Source organism: Elephantulus edwardii, unplaced genomic scaffold (genome assembly GCF_000299155.1).
Source record: "Elephantulus edwardii isolate Elephantulus edwardi_28Jun2011 unplaced genomic scaffold, EleEdw1.0 scaffold00017, whole genome shotgun sequence".
NCBI classification, from domain to species: domain Eukaryota; kingdom Metazoa; phylum Chordata; class Mammalia; order Macroscelidea; family Macroscelididae; genus Elephantulus; species Elephantulus edwardii.
In genome coordinates, this window is record NW_006399767.1 from 24,585,686 (window position 1) to 24,604,358 (window position 18,673).

Below are 18,673 nucleotides of genomic sequence, written 5' to 3' on the forward strand. Positions count from 1 at the left end.
GTTAATACCCTCTGAACAAGCCCAGTCACATGTTACACACAATCACAAGCTGCCCAGCACTATGATGGCTCTGAATCTTAGGAGACCATCCAGTTTCTACAATGAACTGTGGACTCTTCTGGAAATGAACTCTGCTTTAATAGCCCCTATGAATAACTCATGCTAGACATGAAGGACTCCAAAAAGAGATGGAGCCCTCATAACTACCTATGTGGTTTTATCTGCCACCTCCTTATTCACTTGGCTGCTGCCACAATGGTCCCCTCACTGTTCCTGAGATATGCAGGGACATCTCCTCTCCCCCCCCCCCCATGGCCTGTGCATTTGTCACTCCATCTTTTTGGAACATTTGTCCTCCACACACCCAAAAGGCTCCCTCCTTGGATTTGCTTTTAGTATATAATTGACTCATTTGCTTATAAGCTGCCTCCTTCATAAGAAATATTTGTTTTGCTCATTGTTTTGTTTTGTTTTTTCCCCACTCAGGAAGAGTGCCTGATAATATTAATAGGTGCTCAATTAAGTACTTGATAAATGAACTGAAACAAAAAGATAGGATCCATTTTACGGTATTTAGCTTTGTATGCCCCACAAGACCAAAGAACCCCCAATACATATCTAGCCATTCAAAAATATTTGTTCAAAGCCTATTTCCCAGAATCAGGCCCAAATGTGAGCTATGGAACCCTCAATGCTGCTACTGAAGTCTGCAGGGGCCATTACGGAGCTGGTCGATGGGGAAGGTGCTGATTGGCAAGGCAAAGCAGGAAAGCGGATGAGAAGTTGCAGGCGGGATCACCTGTCTCTTCCTCCTGCTGGGGGGACCTTTCTCCTTCGCTCTCACTACAGCTCCGACTGCGTGGCCGCTTCCGGGAGAGCTGCTCATCCTCAACGCTGCTTGGAGAGGCAGGAGAGCCCGCCACACCATGGTCCTCGCCATTCTCCAGAGCTCGCTCTGGGCTCCTCTGCAACTTGACTCCATTCTTGGCCTTCCTGAAGAGGACTGAGGTGCGGCGGCCCACACCACTGACAGGGGCACCAGTGGTGGTATCAGGGGATGTGAGGGAGAGTCTGTTGAGGCCATTGTCACTGAGGAGGCGTTGCAAGGGCTCGCTCCCTAACTGCAGAGGTGATTTTTCCAAAAGCTCGTCATCTTCCAATTTTCTGGGCTTTAGGAGATGGCTTGGAGGTTTGCTATCATTGATGGGTTTTAGAGTAGGGGGTTCTGGGGGAGAGTCCTGCTCAGACAGAGACGGTGCAGGCCCAGTGGGCTCCAGGGTTGGTGGGGGAGGAAGCTTGGAGTCATCTGTTAGAGAAAAAGAGAACCTACTTGAACATTTTACAAAGAGCCTGCCCCTACAAACCACTTATCAACATCAATAACCAAGGACAAAAAAGCAAGGGTTGTCATAAGGCTTGAAATGTATCCCAGGTCTTGGGATAGAAGTGATGTGGGATGAAGTTTAACTTCACTAGGAGTTCTCAACTCTACCTATTACTCAACTCTATCTATTAGAATCACCAAGGACACTTTCAAAAGTACCAATGCCAGTCTGAATCTCTGAGTAGTGAAATTTCTTTTAAAAACCCTTTGATGATGCCACTGCAGCTGGTCCACTGGCTCTGACTGCACTGCTAGGGTCCTGGTGAGGGGAAGATACACCTGGCATACTATAACATGGGAGCCTAACAAGATCATTATTGGCACAAAGTCCCCCAATGTTAAGTGCAATCTCTTAAGAATTTCTCCTTTTTTTGCCAACCAAAAATAAATGGGTTATGTGAGTCTCTATCCTCTGGAAATAGTTGCCAACCTGATTGTGTAGAAAGGAGGCCATCCCAAAGGCTAGTATGAGAGACCATTCTGCCTCCAGCAAGCATACGGAAAATTAGAAGCATCTTGCCTCATAAGGCCTGAGTCTCTGGCAAAAGCAGTCCCCTAAACTAACTTGTGTAGCCTGGCCTCTCTCTTGGGATGGACCTATAGACTCAGCCTGAGAGGGTCAAACCATGAGGTAGCTCAAGAGCCCAGATTACCCTTCTCTGCTATCTCCCCCAGCCCATACAGAATGCCCTGAGGGTCTTTCTACATCATGGTATAAATCAGGTTGATATTTAACTGATGATACATATGTATGGCATATGTTGGCATTATATGAATAGGCTGTTGCGTCGGAACAGACCTACAGCTGACACTCCAGTGGGTTTTCAGAGACTGTAAATAGCACAGGAGGAGGCTGCCCAGCTTTTTCCTACGGGGCAGGTGGTGGATTTGAACTGTGAGCCTCAGAGTTAGCACTGCAGCTGCCAACACTAGGCAACCAGAGTTTCCTACATCTAGCGTAACAGGTGCAAAACACTGAAATAATTCTTGGTTAATAACTGCTGGTCCCCAGCACCTGAGTCTACTTGAATTTATTACAGTGATCCCATGTGGGTCAGAGTAGAAGTATGCTCCACAGACTTTCCTAATGGCTGACTTTTCGCAAGTAGATAGCCAATCCTTTCTCCTGAGATACTTCTGGATGGACTCAAACACTCAACCTTTCAGTTAGCTGTCAATTGTATTAACTAGCTGCATCACTTAGAGATTTATCCAATACAACAGCCAACATCTATGTTGACTAATAAAGATTTAGTCTCAACTGGTAGTTAAATATTCTGAACATTACATCTTAAGTATACATATATTGAAGTGTGACCCTTCCCTAAAGGGCTTTTGCTTGCCCAAAAGTGTCAGATCCAAGAATTGGGGAAGGATGCCTCTACCCTGGGATTTCAGGTGGGCCCTTAACTCCTTAGTCCTCCCAGAGATCCGGTCTGCTTGTGAAGTCTCTCACCTCTGTCCCCACTGTCTTCTGGCTCCTCCTGCAGGGCCTGTTCTAGCACAGCAGCATCCCCGCGGGGCCCTGCTGGTAGTTCCCCATTGAGCACAGTCTTGTTCACTGGCAGCAGTGGCGATGGTGGTGGTGGTTGTGCCAGCTTCTGCCGGATGGCGTTGATTTCCCGGTGGAGCAGGCGGACACGCCGTGTCCGAGCCCCACTGGACCTCATGGCACTCACCAGGTCCAGTTTATCCAGCAGCTCCTTCAGCTGCACCTCTGAGGACAAATGGGCCCGGTTCTCTGGGTTGAGGATGTTGTCCACTGCCAGGGAGAAGGGAGGACAGAAAGGGCTGAAAGACCTGTCCAGCCCAGGCTAGGTGGTGGTGGTTATTGACTGCCCTCGAGTTGAGCACAACTCATAGAGACTCTATGAACAAAAGACCTAATGCCTTTCCATAACTATCATCCTTTCTCCAAGTTCATAGAGTTTCCAGAAACATGGGGGTTAAGAAGTGGATGCCACTCCTGCTTCCACGCAAGAGTTATGTACAAAGTGGAAGAGTGTTCCTCCAGGGAAGGGGTCAAATCCTCCAGATCAAATAATACCACTGCCCCTCAATGAGATGGATTGACTCAGTGACTGGGGTAATGGGAGGAGGTGTGTCAGAGACAGAAAGGTTGGCTCAGAATAGGGCTGGGTTCAGAGCTGTTATACACAGGGTTGCTATGAGCCGCAGGTGACTTGATGGCACACAACAACAAGACCACTGCCCAGAGGGCAGCCAACAAGACCACTGCCCAGAGGGCAGACATAGGGATAAGGTCAGAATTTGGGAAGCAGCTGCAGGAAACAGTTCAGTCACTACTGGATCAGGCATGAGGTTGCATGGCAATCCCCCAACCTGAGTGACTTTTTCGCTGCCGCCATCAAGAAGTGGAGAGCAGAGGCAGGCAGAGCACAGGGCTCAGAGGCAATTCCATTTCTCAGGTCTCTGACCTCTACCCTTCTGAATGTGCCAGATACATACAGGCACCGTGCACTCTCTGCCCATGTACCAATTCCACAAAGGAGGGCCAGGAGAGGAAGACTCACTCCTAGTGAGGCTTCAGCTTTTCAAACAGAGAAGGACCTGATTCCCTTTCCTACCATGCAACAAGTGCTAAATACATCAGTTAAATTTTAAATCTTAGAACTATTCCAGTCACAAATAGGTTTACCCTAGCCTGTAGGCACCTCAACTTTGCTCCAAAGTAGCTCCCAAATATACTCAATAGTCCTAAGACCCATCCTGATCCCTGGCTTGCTGGGCTCTGTGCCTCCTCCTGGCTCTGCTCCACCCTACCCATGCACACTTCTCACCGTCTTCCCAGGAGAAGCGGTAAAAGTCTTCCAATTTGGGTGACTCAGGCAGATGGATGCCCCTTTCAGGGTCATAGCCGATGGTCTCTGCCTGCCGCCGGGCATGCCGCAAGACGGCCCCTCCTAGGTCCCGCAGACGGACAGCTGCTCGGTGGAAAATTGTGTCTTTAGCATTATACTTCATGCAGTTGGTAACTATAAGGTTAAAGTCCTCCTCAAACTCTTCCAAGGTGCGATACAGGTGGGAATCCAGCTTCCGCCTCATAGTAGAAAAATCCATTGGCTTGGATATGAATTCCAGGTAATCTGGAACCTAAACATATAAAACCTGTACAATTACAACAACCATTTACTAGCCAAACAGGGTGCACCCTTCACAGGCACTCTTTGTCTCCCCATTTTCTGGTTTGGTCATGTCAGGCTTTCTCAAAAGCCCAGTGGCTTGGGCAACAACAGACTGGCCCCTGAAGTACAAAGCCCTTCTACCATGGGTCTCCTAAGTCTTGCCAAACTTTCTGTATACTGTGGCCCAATCCCCTCCTGGCCTACTCAAAACCTGTTTCCACTTCAGAAAGAGTTTACCGCTCAGAAAATGGGAATAAACTTGCCTCGCTCAGGTTAACAGGCTCAGCAAAGATGTGCGCAGGATCCTTCTCCTGGAGTAGGTCCAGCGTTGTCCTCAACAAAACATTGAATGGCATCAGTTCCAGCTCCATGGCAGCCTGCTGGACTTTCACCTGTGGAGAAAGGCAGGGAGAGGTCAAGACACCCCTGCAAAGCAGCACTGAAATTTCTTCTTGATAATTTCCACTCATCATGTACAAGAAATTTCTTAGGCTATAAAATGACAAGGGTGTGAGGAGCTATCCATCACCTAGCTCTGACCTTTGGAATAATGATCATCAACTGTTACAATTTTGTGAATGTTTCCTATGTATCAAGCAACACACCAAAAACTGCAGTAAATAAAATAATTATCAGTATTATTATTAGCAGCACTCTAATAACACTTACTGCCACTATGTTCTCAGCGTTTTACACATTATTAACTAAGTAGATGCAGCTAAGGTATAAAAGAATACTGAGACACAAAGAGACTAAGTAACTAGGCCAAGGTCACTCAGCTAACATTATTGTGTGTCCTGTCGAGTCAGACCCGACCCGTAGCTAACCCTCTGGTGGGTTTTCAGAGGCAGTTAACTGCACAGGAGGATTTAGTCACCCATCCTTCTCCTGTGAAGCAGCTGGTGGATTGGAACTGGATGCCTTTGGGACTGCAGCACATCTTTTTACCACTAGGCCGCCAGAGCTCCCTAATAAAGAGGTAGGGTTGGGATGTATCCACAAGTCTGGTTCCACAATATTAACCATTGTTGTGTACTGTCAAGTTGGAACTAACGCATAGCTGACCCTTTTCAGAGGCAGTAAATTGATTATTTTTTCCCATGGAGCAACAAGTGGATTAAAATCTCATGCCTTTCGGTTAGCGGTGCAGCTCCTTAACACAAAGACACCCAAGTTTGCTGCAATATAAGTGCTACCACTGAGTCGGAACCAGCACATAGCTGACCCTCCAGTGGGTTTCAGAGGCAGTAAATCACACTGTATTGTCCACGCTCCCGTAGAGCAGCTGGTAGATCTGAACCTCAACGCCTTTGGGATTGCAATACAGCTTCTTACCATTATGCCATCAGAACTCCCCAAAATATATGTTGTGTCATTGCTGTGTATGGAACCAACCCATAACTGATCCTCCAGTGGGTTTTCTGAGGCAGTTAACTGCATGGCAAGAGATTGTCCATCTTTCTCTCACGGAGCAGCTGATGAATTTGTACTGTGTGCCTTTAGGATTGCATCACAGCTTCTTATTACTAGCCCACCAGAGCTCCACAATATAAGTAGGGCCTCCCTATTTATATTACTTAACTTTCCCATCACAACACCCTTGAAGGTGAAATTCTTACTATTCTAGTTTTATGAATGACGACTATGAGGTTTAGAAATTATGTAAGGAGTCATTCACTAGGTTAACTTCACTGAGCTAAGAAAGAATAGAGCATTTTGATCCCAACTCTGACCAACACCTAATAATGCACTGATGCTACAAAATATGCACTGGATCAGAATTTCCCACACGTGTGGGATATTTGCTGATCCCATCAGCCTTTGGGTGTCTGGCTTAGATGACCAGAGTCTCTGGGCTCAACTCTTTAAGTGGCATGCAGTCTCCTTTCTTTATACCAGCATGTGATACAAATTCCATTTTCTGTATGTGCCCTTAGGTGAAATGGTTAGGAAACCATGAATTGGATCATGAAAAGTTCCTGGTGCAACTACATCAAAATAAGCCTGTCTACTTCTGGTGACCATGGCTTCTTTCTTCTCTTCACTTCTCTGAATGAGGAGGAGGAAGAGAGGCTCAGCTGTGAGGTGAGACCAGAACGACTCAGTCTGAATCTGTGTAAAAGGTCCCCCATGGCTATCTATGTCAAGTGTAGTGAGAGCTGCCCAAGCTCAGAGGTGGGAACTCAAACTGGCAGCCTCCTAGGGAAGTGTTCAAGCTGAAGCTGAACTGTAAAGTGGGGTTTGAAGAGACAGGAACATCATTAACCCGGGTCCCTGGCACATGGGAATAACAGCTGCTACTCCTAAAACAGAAAGAACAGTGTTTGCTTGGCATCTATTCAATTAATAGTATTTACTCTCTGCCATGTGCAAAGCACCAAAGCAGGCACTTCAAAGAGGCAGTGTCTCAACAATGATGATGACGGTGAGCATAATAATCACTAACGTTTATAAAGCCCTGACAATGTGTGAGGGACTAGTCAAAGCTCTTTATCATATTCCACAGAATGTTTTTAACATATTGAAGGTTCATGGCAACTTTGCAATGTGTAAATCTTTTGGTAATATTTTCCCAACAGCATATGCTCACTTCATGTCTCTGTGTCACATTTTGGTAATTTTCCTATTACAAAGTTTTTAATTAGGCAATTGCATAATTACTAGATTAAACCCACCATCACAGATCAATTTTGACTCAAGATGATCCTAATGTCCAGTTTCTAAGGTTTTTTTAAATAAATCTTAATGAGAACAAGCCATTTCATCTTTCTCTTGAGAAGCAGTTAGGTGGATTTGAATTGTTAACTTTTTGGTTCAAAGACCAACACTTAGTCTATTACCCAATAATAGAATACAGTATAGTGTAGTAAATATAACTTTTATATGAATTGTGAAACCAAAATTTCATGACTCACTTTTTGTAGTATTTGCTTTATTGTAGTGGTCTGAAACCAAACCAACAAAATCTCCAAGGAAAGCCTTTACTAAATCATCAACTACTACAATCACTCCATAGTCGGGATCCTGTTATTGTTCTTATAGATGAGGAAACTGGGGAATACAGAGACTAAATAACTTGTTCCACTTCATACATGTAGTAAATGACAGAGCCAGTATTTAAGCTGCCAGGATTCTGATACCACAATCCACACTCCTAACTCCTACATTAAACTATTATAGCATTTCCTGCCCTTAGCAGCTTAGACTCTCCCAGAGCAGAGAGGTGAAAATTTAAACCACTCCAGACCATTTCAGGGTCTACACAAACCCTTAGAAGCTCACAGGCCAGAGGCTCTCAATGGGCAATATCTGTCAGAACGGCCCAATGTCCTTTTCAGAGTACTCCTCAGCAAGCTAACTGTGAACCAGAGAAAACTCCAGGGGTGAGCCAAGCATGTGTGATTTATGCTCAAAGCCACCAGATAAACGTAGTTCCAAAAGGTGGGAGCTGTCAATTGCATCATACCCAATGCACAGCAGGCAAGCTGTAGAGCCCACAGCACTTGGCAAGGAGAGGGAAAGAAAACTGACACCTGGCTGGGGCTCGGAGCCCTCCTTACCTGCTCCCTCTTGAGCTTCTCTCTCTTCCGAATTAGCTCAATCAGCAGCCGTGCCCGCTCCAAGTCATGCCGGAGTTTCTGCCAATATTTCAGTTCTTCCTTCACTGCACTTGTTTTCTCATCATGCTCTCGCTGCAGAAAAGCCAGGGAAAGAGTTCAAGCCTCATGAGGTCCAGGCATGGAGCAGCCTCTCTTCCCCTTCCTTGACTCCCACCTTTCGGAGGGCCTCTCCACCATGTCTCCACCTGGACACCTTCTTCCTGAACTTCCACAGCCTTAGAACAATGTTTCTTCATTGCCACATAATAATTATGGCTGGAATGGGAACTGAGATTGCTTCTCTTACACCTGGGGGATTCAATAGCTGTATCCCTCCGGGCTGGATAGAATTTCAGAAAGAAACTAATAGACACCTCAAGGGTAGAAAATATTTCACCCTAGGGCCATAAACTTGGCTAGAAAACAAAAAGAGGTTCCAAGTTTGGTAAAACAGCAGCAACAAACTTGATTTCTATCCTGGAACAGTTTACAGTATATCTGGAGGAAGGAGGAGAGCCAAGCTCTGAAGCACAAGGGCATATTAGTAAGAAAACAATAAAAACAGGAAATATATAAAAGTGACCATTTAAATGGGTGGGGCTAGGCCAGGATTGTCATTCTGGGGAGAGCAATCCTATTCAGGTTGTACAGTGAGTAAAATCACTGGCCAGAGAGAGAAGCTAGAGAACCACAAAGGCCAGGAAAGTTGGTCCAGGACCCACTTAACAAGAATCTCAAATGACAGGGCAATAAAGCCACACTTAGACTGCTTATACAACCAAAACTATTGCCACCGAGTGGATTCAGACTCACTATGACCATAGAACAGAGCTCAACTGCCCCAGAGTTTCCAATACTGTAAATCTGTATGGAAGCAAACTGCAACATCTTTCTCCTTAGGATTAGTAGGTTTGAACTGTTCATCTTTCAGTTAGCAGCCAAGCTCTTTAACCATTGAACCACCAGGGTTCCTCTTGACTGAAATTAGGAGTATATTTTGGAAAAGGTAGAGGCATGGTGGGAAATAGTGTATGAGTAAGACTACAAATTAAAATTAGAGGCTAGAGAGCACCTAGAAAGGTACTACTAAAACAAATCAAGGGGACCTCGGTGATCAGGGTAGCTGTAGAATGGAAAAAAAAATGCCAAAACTGCTGATGTTGAGTAGATGCCAACTCATGAAGAATTAATGTACATCAGAGTAGAATTATGTCTCACAGGGGTTTTTGGAAATAAAGGGCCAAATATTGATAAATCTCCTGAAATAGCTTCTCTCTCATTGCAGAGTAGAATTATGTCTCATAGGGGTTTTTGGAAATAAAGGGCTAAATATTGATACATCTCCTGAAACAGCTTCTCTCTCATTGCAGTCAAGAGAAAACCAACTCACAGTTGACCCTCTGGCGGTTTTCCTAGGCTGTGTATCTTATCACATGGGAGATTGCCCAGCTTTCTCCTCGGGAGCTGATGGTGAACTGGAAATGTCAGAGGAGTGCGGCCTTTTGGGTTAGCAATGCAATACAATGCTTTATGGACTACACCACCAAGGCACCTTCAAAATACCATAGGGGTGATTAACTGTGGCCCATTATGCACGGAAGAATCAAAACCACTCCAAAATGGGAAAGGGATGAGCTCAGGAGGGAGAAAGGTCTATGGCAGTAATGGCTAAACAAGTTTATTGAGAATAGTCAGTTTCCACTATTTCTGTATTGTAACATTCACTGGAAGTATTCTAGGAGACTGAGGGTAGAAAAGGGAGCTCTGATGGCTTAGTACCAAAAGTACACAGTTCAAATCTACCAGCTGCTTTGTAGAAGAAAGATGGGCAATGCCCTCCCCAGTGATTTTCTGCCTCTGAAAAGTCACTCGAGGGTCAGTGATGAGTTGGTTCTGACTGAACAGGACATAACAAGATAGGGTAGAAAAAAAGGAGTGAAGAGAAGAAAGACAAAAAAGGTCTGGAACTACTGCCACAGTTACTCAAAACTAAAAATGGACAAGCAAACGAGCAGGCAGTAGAAAATGGTGTCACAGAACAATTAAACAATGTAATCTATGGTGTCAAATGGAATCCAATGAACAGCAATTCACTGGGCTAAGAGGAGGGCACAGATGTTCTAGGGGTGGCTTCATGACAGAAGAAAACAAAAAAGGCTAGAGGAGGAACTGATTATAGACATGTATTTCAGGGAGTTACAGCTCTAAGGGCTCACAGAGCTCTCTGGTGGCCTAGTAGCTGAGAGGCGTGAAAACCTGGCTTGGGAACCTGACTTCTTCTCCTAAGTATAAACTATCCTTCTCTCCCTTACATTTAACAACCCAAACTTACAAGAATAACCTTCTCTGCTCCCTTGTACCTGGCAACTGGAATGATGACTGAAACTATTCCGGAAACAAACTCCTTGCCTTTGTGAAAGTCTTTGACAATATACCTCTCCTAATTCTTCTCCACGCTGCCTCAATCTCCCCTTTATAAGCTGCTTGATTATACCATCATGGGGCACTTGCATCCTGGATATGCTTGTGCGAGTAGAGGCTGTCCAGTAAATACCACCTGTGCCTTGACTGAGTCTCTATTAGTGATAAGGAGTTGGACTGCCAACCGAAAGGCTACTTCAAAGAAGACAGATGGGCAATCCTGTGCGATTGACAATCTCCGAAAACCTGCTAGAGGGTCAGCCATGAGTTGGTTCTGACTAGGAACATAACAACAGTAAGTACGGGCATTAGAGTTGCAGTCTCGTTTCAGCTCAGGAAAAGTGCTGTGGAGATGCTTAAAGATGGAAGTAACAGTAAATGAAAAGGAAGAAAGAATTAATGATGTTAAAATGGAATGTTATGGAGGCCTCTATCATCTTGAAAAACACCATTCATTAAATTCAAGTTGTCACGGGCAAGATGGACATCCTCGTATGAGGCCATGATTGCTCGAGCTGTGTACAATAACAGACAATGTATTTCTTACTTAATACAAACCATTAAGTAGGGGGCAATAAAAGTGTGGACGAAAAGAGCCCTTTCCTAATTCACACAATGTGATAGCACTGGCTCTCATTCATCCCACCTTATCTCCCTTTCTGCCACATCAAGATGGTCTTCATAAATGCCAACATAAATGGAAGTTTGGCTTGCCCTCAATTCTGCCTCAGAATTTGCTCCAGATTTCCTCTCTCCTCCAGAAGGTCCTGCTGCCTACTGTGAAGGTCTCTAAGGTGCCCCACAACAGCCTCAGCACCAACAAGGCAATCTACAGTGCTGACGGGCATTCCTGGAGGAGATCTCTTACAGAGAGGGCACCTCCATTTTTAATTTCACCTATAGGCAAAAGCTTCTTGAAGAGCTCAAAGTCACACCAACCATCTCCCCTTCTCCTTCATTCTCCACCTCTCTCCTCAGCCTCAACTGCTTCACCTACCTGCTCAGCATTCCTTTGGGACTGCAGGTGGGAGTGTAGGCGCCGGATGAGGGGCACACCATTTCGTGCCTGCCGCTTCAATAGCCAGTAGTTGTGAAGCCGCTGCATGAACTGATTTTTCCTCTGAAAGGAGAGACCACTACAGATCTTGTTCAACCTTGAGTAGGAAAGTTAAGGAGAGGGTCAGTGGGCAGTTCAAATTAGAGCCTATGCTCCTACCCAGACCCTAGCTCATTTCTGAACCAGACAGAGGTAGAAAGAATTAAGTGACCAAATGCTTCACCTCAAACATAGGTTTGGAAAGGACAGCAAGGTTGATTAAGCAGCTCAGATTCTATGTAAGATTTCGTCTCCTGCCTGGTAGTCCTGATTCTCAAAAAAAATGAACCACTCCCAGAAACTCAATTTTCTGTGGTCTCTTGATTCCTTAGTTCTAGGTACTGGCTATGAAATAGGTCTGTGTCCCATTACCACACTCTCCTCTTGAAAAAAAGCAGCCAAAGGCAACAGGAACTTGAATAAGCTACGGGTAATGTGGTCACAACTTCCTGTCCCCTTCATCTGAGGATACCACCAGACCAGAGGACAGTCCATAATCTTTGTGGAAGGTAAGTCAATGGGAGGGCAAATGCAATTCCTGAGCCATTTGACCTCTGGTTTTCCCATTTAAAAGAAAAATCTCTATTTGAACCAAATGGTGGAGGCAAAAATGGATATTTGGGGGGGGGGGCCAATCTGAAAACACAGCTTGCACCCTGAAAAAGAAGTCCATGTCTTAAGGTCAGGACTTAAGCTGGTCACATCTGAAGGAAGAACAAAGAGTAGGAAGAGATTTAATGACAATTTCTGATCTCTATCTGAACACCCACACTGCAAGGTGGGCAACATTATTTTGAAGGTATAAAAGATGGAAAGGAAGCCTGGGGACAGAGGCTGAAAAAACTAGCAAAGTTATGCATCTAACCAAATGGTAGAATGGACAGGTTATGAATACAGGATTTTTCCACCATTCCACACTCTGTCTCAAAACGAAGCCTAGGTACTCCTGTGGTATTCTACCTTTTCTATTTATCCCACACACTGAAAGGGAGGTAAGCCTTGCCAAGGTGAGGCCTCAGAATAGGTATGTTTGGCTAAATATTGCTCCCACAGACCTTGCTCTTCTCCAGTCAGACATTCTTACCCCAGAGCCAAGCTTACAAAATTAAGGCCTAAGCCTAAGCCTTTCCCCAAAGGACAGATCCCCCCACCAATGCCCATGCCAAGCACACCTGTCCAGATGCAGGCAGCCCCCTCCCCTCTACAAACTCTTGGTCATTGAGGGCCCCAATAGCATTTGTGCAGGTAGGGAAAAGAATAAAAAAATAGCAGCAACAGCAGTAGCCTCCATTTATTGAGCACTTACTATTTGCCAGGCAATGTGCTAAGTGCTTTACTTATCTCATTTATTACTTAAAACAACCTTATCTGGTAGATTCATTTATAAATAAAAACTCACAGAGATTATATAAGTTGCCAAAGATACACAGGAAATAATAGGAGTGGGATTCAAACCCAGGTTTTTCTGGCTCTTGACCAGAATGCTAAGGAAAAAACATCTAGAAGCAGAGACATGACAAGCAAAAAGTTTAACCACTGGCAAAACCACCCATTAAACCCACCTTCTTTAGGAAAAGAGTAGCCTAGAAAAGTTCTACGATGAAAAGATAAATTCCAAGTCACTACAATTCCAAGTCATTCCAGGGATCTTCTCTACTTGTGTCTTCTCCCCAGAACGGAAAGTCTGATTACCTGTTCCCCTGACACAACTCATTCCCTACTACCCTCCAGTACTCCTTTCTTCTGATTTCTTTCAATTGGAAAAACTGAAGATACAGAACTCAGTGAGCTTCAGCTGGAGTATAGAGTCTATCACTTTCCATCTGGTCTCAGCCTTTAGAACAGAACTTGGCATATATTAAGTGCTCAATAAACACTCATTGAACGAATAAAGGGGTGAACAACTTTACCTCCTGTGACTGCAGTTTCTTCATCTGGGGGTGTGGAAGAAGGTGTAAGGACTACATTAGATGAATAATCTCCAGGATTCTTTACTGCACTAACACTGTACATTTTTTTTATAAGCATCACACTTACCAGGAGCCTCTGCTGGGAAATCTTCCCTTTCTCTTGCCTCTCTTTCAGGTTCTAGTCATTTCAATTGTTTAAATTACCTTTCTGATAGTTTAACCCACATATAATTCTCTCCACAGAACCAAATGGCTTAGTTACACAGGTTAAGACTTGATCTTTAAGGTTCTCAAGGATAGAAATTCTATGTCCATTTCCCTTCTCCTCCCTTACAAAGTCCTCATCATACTCAAGACACAGTTTTTTGGATAGCAACTGACCACCTAAAATGTGATTATGAACTGAGAGTAGTAGCACTCCCTTCTGGGTTTTTGGAAACATGTGTAGACAACCTGAGGTTATCACAAAGACTAAGTAATAGGGAAATGGATGCAACTAGCATTTATAGAAAAATATCAGGAATGCTAAATATCTGTAAATGTGTGGCTTGGTCCCTAAAAATGAAGAATTATCCTGCCCAGAATGCCACTGGTGCCCCTGTTGAAAAGTATTATCTCAGATTATCTTGTAACGAGGGTTTCTAAGCAACCCAACTATTCTTAAATTAAAGGTAACATTACATTGAAGGCACCATCAAAACCAAAATTGGGTCAGGCAAGTCCAGGGTCTAAAGAAGTTCAAATTTGGGAGCAGAGAAATGACATTTACCAATCATGCTTGGGGGTGGAAGTTTGACCCCGGGCCAGTGCCAGCCAAAGCCACCATCAGTCTATGGGGTGCCCATGTGGGCAGGCTCACCTGTAGGAGGGGATCTGTGGTACAGTGACCATTGGGACCATGGAGGGTGTGTCCCGGCCCACTTCTTCTGGTTCCTTCTTGATCTTTTGTTTCAGACTTATCTTGTTCTTCTTAGATATTCCCTTAGGAGGTCCCACCCCACCTTGGCCTTCTTCCTCTTCATCTTCCACCTCTTTTTCATCTTCTTCCTCTTCCCCACCACCCTCCTTTAGTCCTTCTTCACCCACAGCTTCGCTATGGCTTCCGGGGGAGTCACCCTTTCTTCTTGCAGTGGTGGCACTTGGTGGTGAGTGGGCCTCACAGTAGGCCGTCTTGCGCACTGTGAAGATTGTGCCATTGAGGCTAGTCTCCCGCATGGGCTCGATCTTCATGAAGAGCCCAGCCCGCTGTGCACATGTCACATGAAAGGCCGTGTAGCAGTTCACTTTATGGCACTGGATGGCTGCACCCAGCCCCTTCTGCTTGCAGATATAACATGTTAATTTCCAGCGTGCAGGTGGGATGTTGTCAATGCCCTCAATGGGCTCCAGGAACACGGTGTTAGCAAAGCAGACTTCAGGGATCCAGATGGCGCATACCACATGGGCCCAGTGCCCATCGCTGGTCTGTTTGAAGGCGCCGCCCTTGTTAGGACACAGAACGCAATCCACAGGCCGAGAGGGGGACTGCAGACAGCAGCGGCAAAGCCACTGGCCCTCAGGGATGTAAGGAACACCATAGCACTCCTGGTGCACAGCCAGGTTGCAAATGTCACAAAACAGAATGACATTGCTATTGTGGCATTCATCATCCAGGCAGACACAGCAAAAGGCATCTTCATCGATGAGTGACTGCTGGGCTCCACTGCTGCGGCTCTCTAAGTAGGACTCTTTCTCAAGCCTGTCCATTAGCAGCTCAAAGGTGTCTGCTGACACAAAACTATGCCCATCTACCCGTCGTTTCTCATTCACCATGTCAAGCCAGGCAAGGTCTTCCTCATCCATGTCATACTCTACCTCTGCATCCAGGTCTTCAGGTGGCTTCTCAATGTACCTGTAGTAGGCAGTAGGCAAAGGAGGGGCCTCCGGCTGGTTGGCTGAGTCCACCATGCGAAAGCTGGGCTGCGGGAGGTGAAAGGAGGTGCCAGATGCATGCTTGGAACAAGATTCTTTCTTCTTGCCTTTGGATGAGGGTTTTTTGGACTTGCCAGGGAACTGGGGCTGCTCACTGTTTTCCTTGTTACTATTGCATTCCGTGATATCCTGAGCAGTCAGCTCATCCTCCGTGATGATCTTCAGGGGGTCATAGATACTGATGCGATGCAGGCGGCCATCAATGTCCACTTCAACAATCCGCTGGGCCTGGGCATAGGTCAGAGTCTCTCGTGTGGGAGAGCACTTGAGGCTGTATGGGGACGGGGAGCGTCGGCCCTCGGCATTCTGCCGTGACTTCTTGCGTGGCTTCCTCATGGCACCTGGGAACCAACAGAGCACGCCTATGGGGAGAAGACCACGAGACTGTGAGCTAGACGTTAATGCACACACATACCCATTCACCTTCCATCTCATCGAGTGCACAAGAGGATGGACTGTTACCTTTGTCTGAATAACTTGTCCCACAGAAACCCACATCATTTGCTTCTTCATTTTTTTTCAAGTCTTTCCATAAATACCAAGTCTCAGTGACACCTTCTCTGAGTACTCTTAGTACAAATCCTTACTTCCTGTGGCACCAATTTTTGTCATACCACATAATTTGCCTATTTATAACGTTTATCATTTTTGTCCTTCCACTAAACTATAAACCCCACGAGACCAGGGATGCCTGCTTATCGTGTCTACTAATAGGTGCCAAATGACTGGAATAGTGGCTAGCTCAAAAGTTAGCACTTATCTGTTGAATGAAAAGAGAAATCTAGCACACGTGATCCTTGTCAACACTGGTGATAAAGGAGTTGGCACAGCTGCTTTCCATATGAACCCTGCTGCACTCTCTGAGTTCTCACAATGACTGGAGGGAAACAGAGGTAAGTAGATAATTTTAATACAATAGGAAGAAATCTAAAGTTCCCTTGATGTACATGGAGGGCAGGGATTCTTGCCTCCTGTGTGGGAGGCCCAGGTTCAATTCTCAGCCAGTATACTTGAAATGCAGCCACTGCCTGCTACAATGCTGAAAAGGTTTCATCAGAGCATCTAGCCTAAGACAGACTATGAAGAAATACTGAATGATTTACTTCTGTAAATCAGTCAATGATAATCTAGGGATTACATCAGGCAGATCCCACTGTGCATGAGGATGCCATAAGCTGAGTGCTGGCGCTATGGTAGCTGATAAGATAGTAATAATGTCTAATGAGGCTGTGAAAGAGCCAGCCATGGAAAAGGGTGGTTAGGGTTCACAGAGTAGAACACAGAATTCACTCTGTAGAAACCTAGGAAACTCTGAGAATGGCCCCAAGAAGCCTCTGAAGTTGTAAATGGCCTTTCTGGAACTCTCACTGGACAAAAGAATAAGGATTTAAGTTTTATTAAAGCAGGCCATGGTATTTTCAAAGGCTTCCTATGCATCTGAAAGTTGAGCAATGAATAAAGATAATGGAAAAAGAATCAATGCCTTTGAACTGGGGTGGTAGTAGAGTACTGACTATCTCACTGACCACCAAAAGACCAAGTCCATCTTAGAGGAAGTGCAACCAGGAAGCTCCTTAGAGGAAAGGATGGTGAAACTTTGTCTTACCCGTGTTAGGCATGTTATCAGCATTGGACCAGTACTTGGAAAAAGACAGGCTGGGAAAAGTAGGGGGTCAGAAAAAGACCCTGCACAAGACGGACAGATACATTGAGTATGTTAGAGATCTTGAGGGAGGGGCAGAACAGGGCAAAGTTCAGATCTGTTGTTCAAGGGGTAGGTTAAAGGCTGCAAGTTGTAGTCAACTTGCACATAACATTGGACTCAAGGTCAAGGAGATTAGGGTAGCATTTGAGGGGAAGTCTCAATGTATTCTGTGACATAAAAAAATCCTATACTTCTAAAATGCATGTATATTGTTTACCCTTGTGCAGCTCTCATTCTTTGTCAACGTTTAATAAGGCTTGTGATTGGCTGGGAGCTCTGATAGCCTAATTGGTAGGGTGTTAGCCCAAAGGCTGCACTTCTCCGGCAATTTGGCTACACTAGCAGATCTCCAAGAAAAAATATGGGCAATCTCCCCCCTCCCCTCCCCCATGTAATTTACAGCCTTGAAAACTCACTTGAGGGTCTGCAATGAGTTTTGTGGTGAGTCACTGCTGCCATCACCACCAGGAAAAGAAATATGGTGTCTTTCCAAGAAAAAGGAAGAAAGAAAAAAAAAAGAGATATGGTGCCCTGAGGCAACCGAAGAGACTAGGAAGGGTGTGAACAAAGAGACTTCAAGGAAAAAAACAGAGTACATCACCTTGGTGATAATTTAGCACAATGTCATGTACAAAGTCCTCTCCTAATCAGCTTTGAAACAAGTACAGGAATAGCTTGCGGTTTAGTCTCAGGCCACCACAATAAAGCAAAGAGCAAACATCACAGTAAACCAAGTCACATAATTTTCTCATTTCCCAATGCATGTGAAAGCTATATTTATACTGAAGGGAAAGGTGATTAATAAAAGAAGAGGATGATCAGGCATTGTAATTAATCAACTGTAATTAATGTTACAAAATGAAATGTGTATGAATGACTGAATGAAAATCAGTGAACTCCCTCAAATACAAAAAAAGGTCATGGAAACATTAAAGCTTAAAAACTAACTTTAAACCAGTCCCCCAACAACACGTTGAAGTCTATTAAAAGTCAAGATGCATTTTGAAGAAATTTGATATAGTTCGAGATATTTACTTCAATAGAAGTAATGTACCGTTCAAATCAAAACTGCTATTTGTTGGTATGGTTACCAAGTCAATTCCAACTCATAGTGTGACCTTATAGGACAGAGCAGAACTACTCCGTAGTTTCCCAGGCTGCAAAGTGTACAGGAGCAAATGGTCTTTTTTATTTTTTTTCCTTTTTTCCACTAGCCTTTCAGTTAGCAGTTGTGCATGCAACCACTGTGCCACCAGAGCACCTTGAACAATTCAAACCTAGATTTTTGGATCTGCTCAATTCATCTTTTGCATGATGAGACCACCACAGAGATGCCAACATCTATCTAGAAGTAAGAAGTCTTGGGGCAATCTAGTTCTAACCTTGGACCTATCTAACATGGAGAAAAATCTTTAAATCGCTTTGTTGCTTCCACTGGACC

The 18,673-nt window shown here is 44.8% G+C and overlaps 1 protein-coding gene across 1 annotated transcript in view; it reads right to left on the reverse strand.

Moving 5' to 3' along the window:
- Window positions 1-15,869, reverse strand: part of BRPF3 (bromodomain and PHD finger containing, 3) — a 32,425-nt gene extending 16,556 nt beyond the window's left edge. Inside the window, exons 1-7 of the mRNA XM_006882039.1 lie at window positions 14,416-15,869; window positions 11,548-11,704; window positions 8,091-8,222; window positions 4,794-4,922; window positions 4,186-4,498; window positions 2,841-3,146; window positions 800-1,306 (exon numbers count right to left, since the gene is read on the reverse strand). Coding sequence (XP_006882101.1) covers window positions 800-1,306; window positions 2,841-3,146; window positions 4,186-4,498; window positions 4,794-4,922; window positions 8,091-8,222; window positions 11,548-11,704; window positions 14,416-15,863 — 2,992 coding nt within the window. The 5' untranslated portion in view covers window positions 15,864-15,869. The remainder of the gene's footprint in view (window positions 1-799; window positions 1,307-2,840; window positions 3,147-4,185; window positions 4,499-4,793; window positions 4,923-8,090; window positions 8,223-11,547; window positions 11,705-14,415) is intronic.
- Between the last annotated feature and the right edge of the window lie 2,804 nt (window positions 15,870-18,673).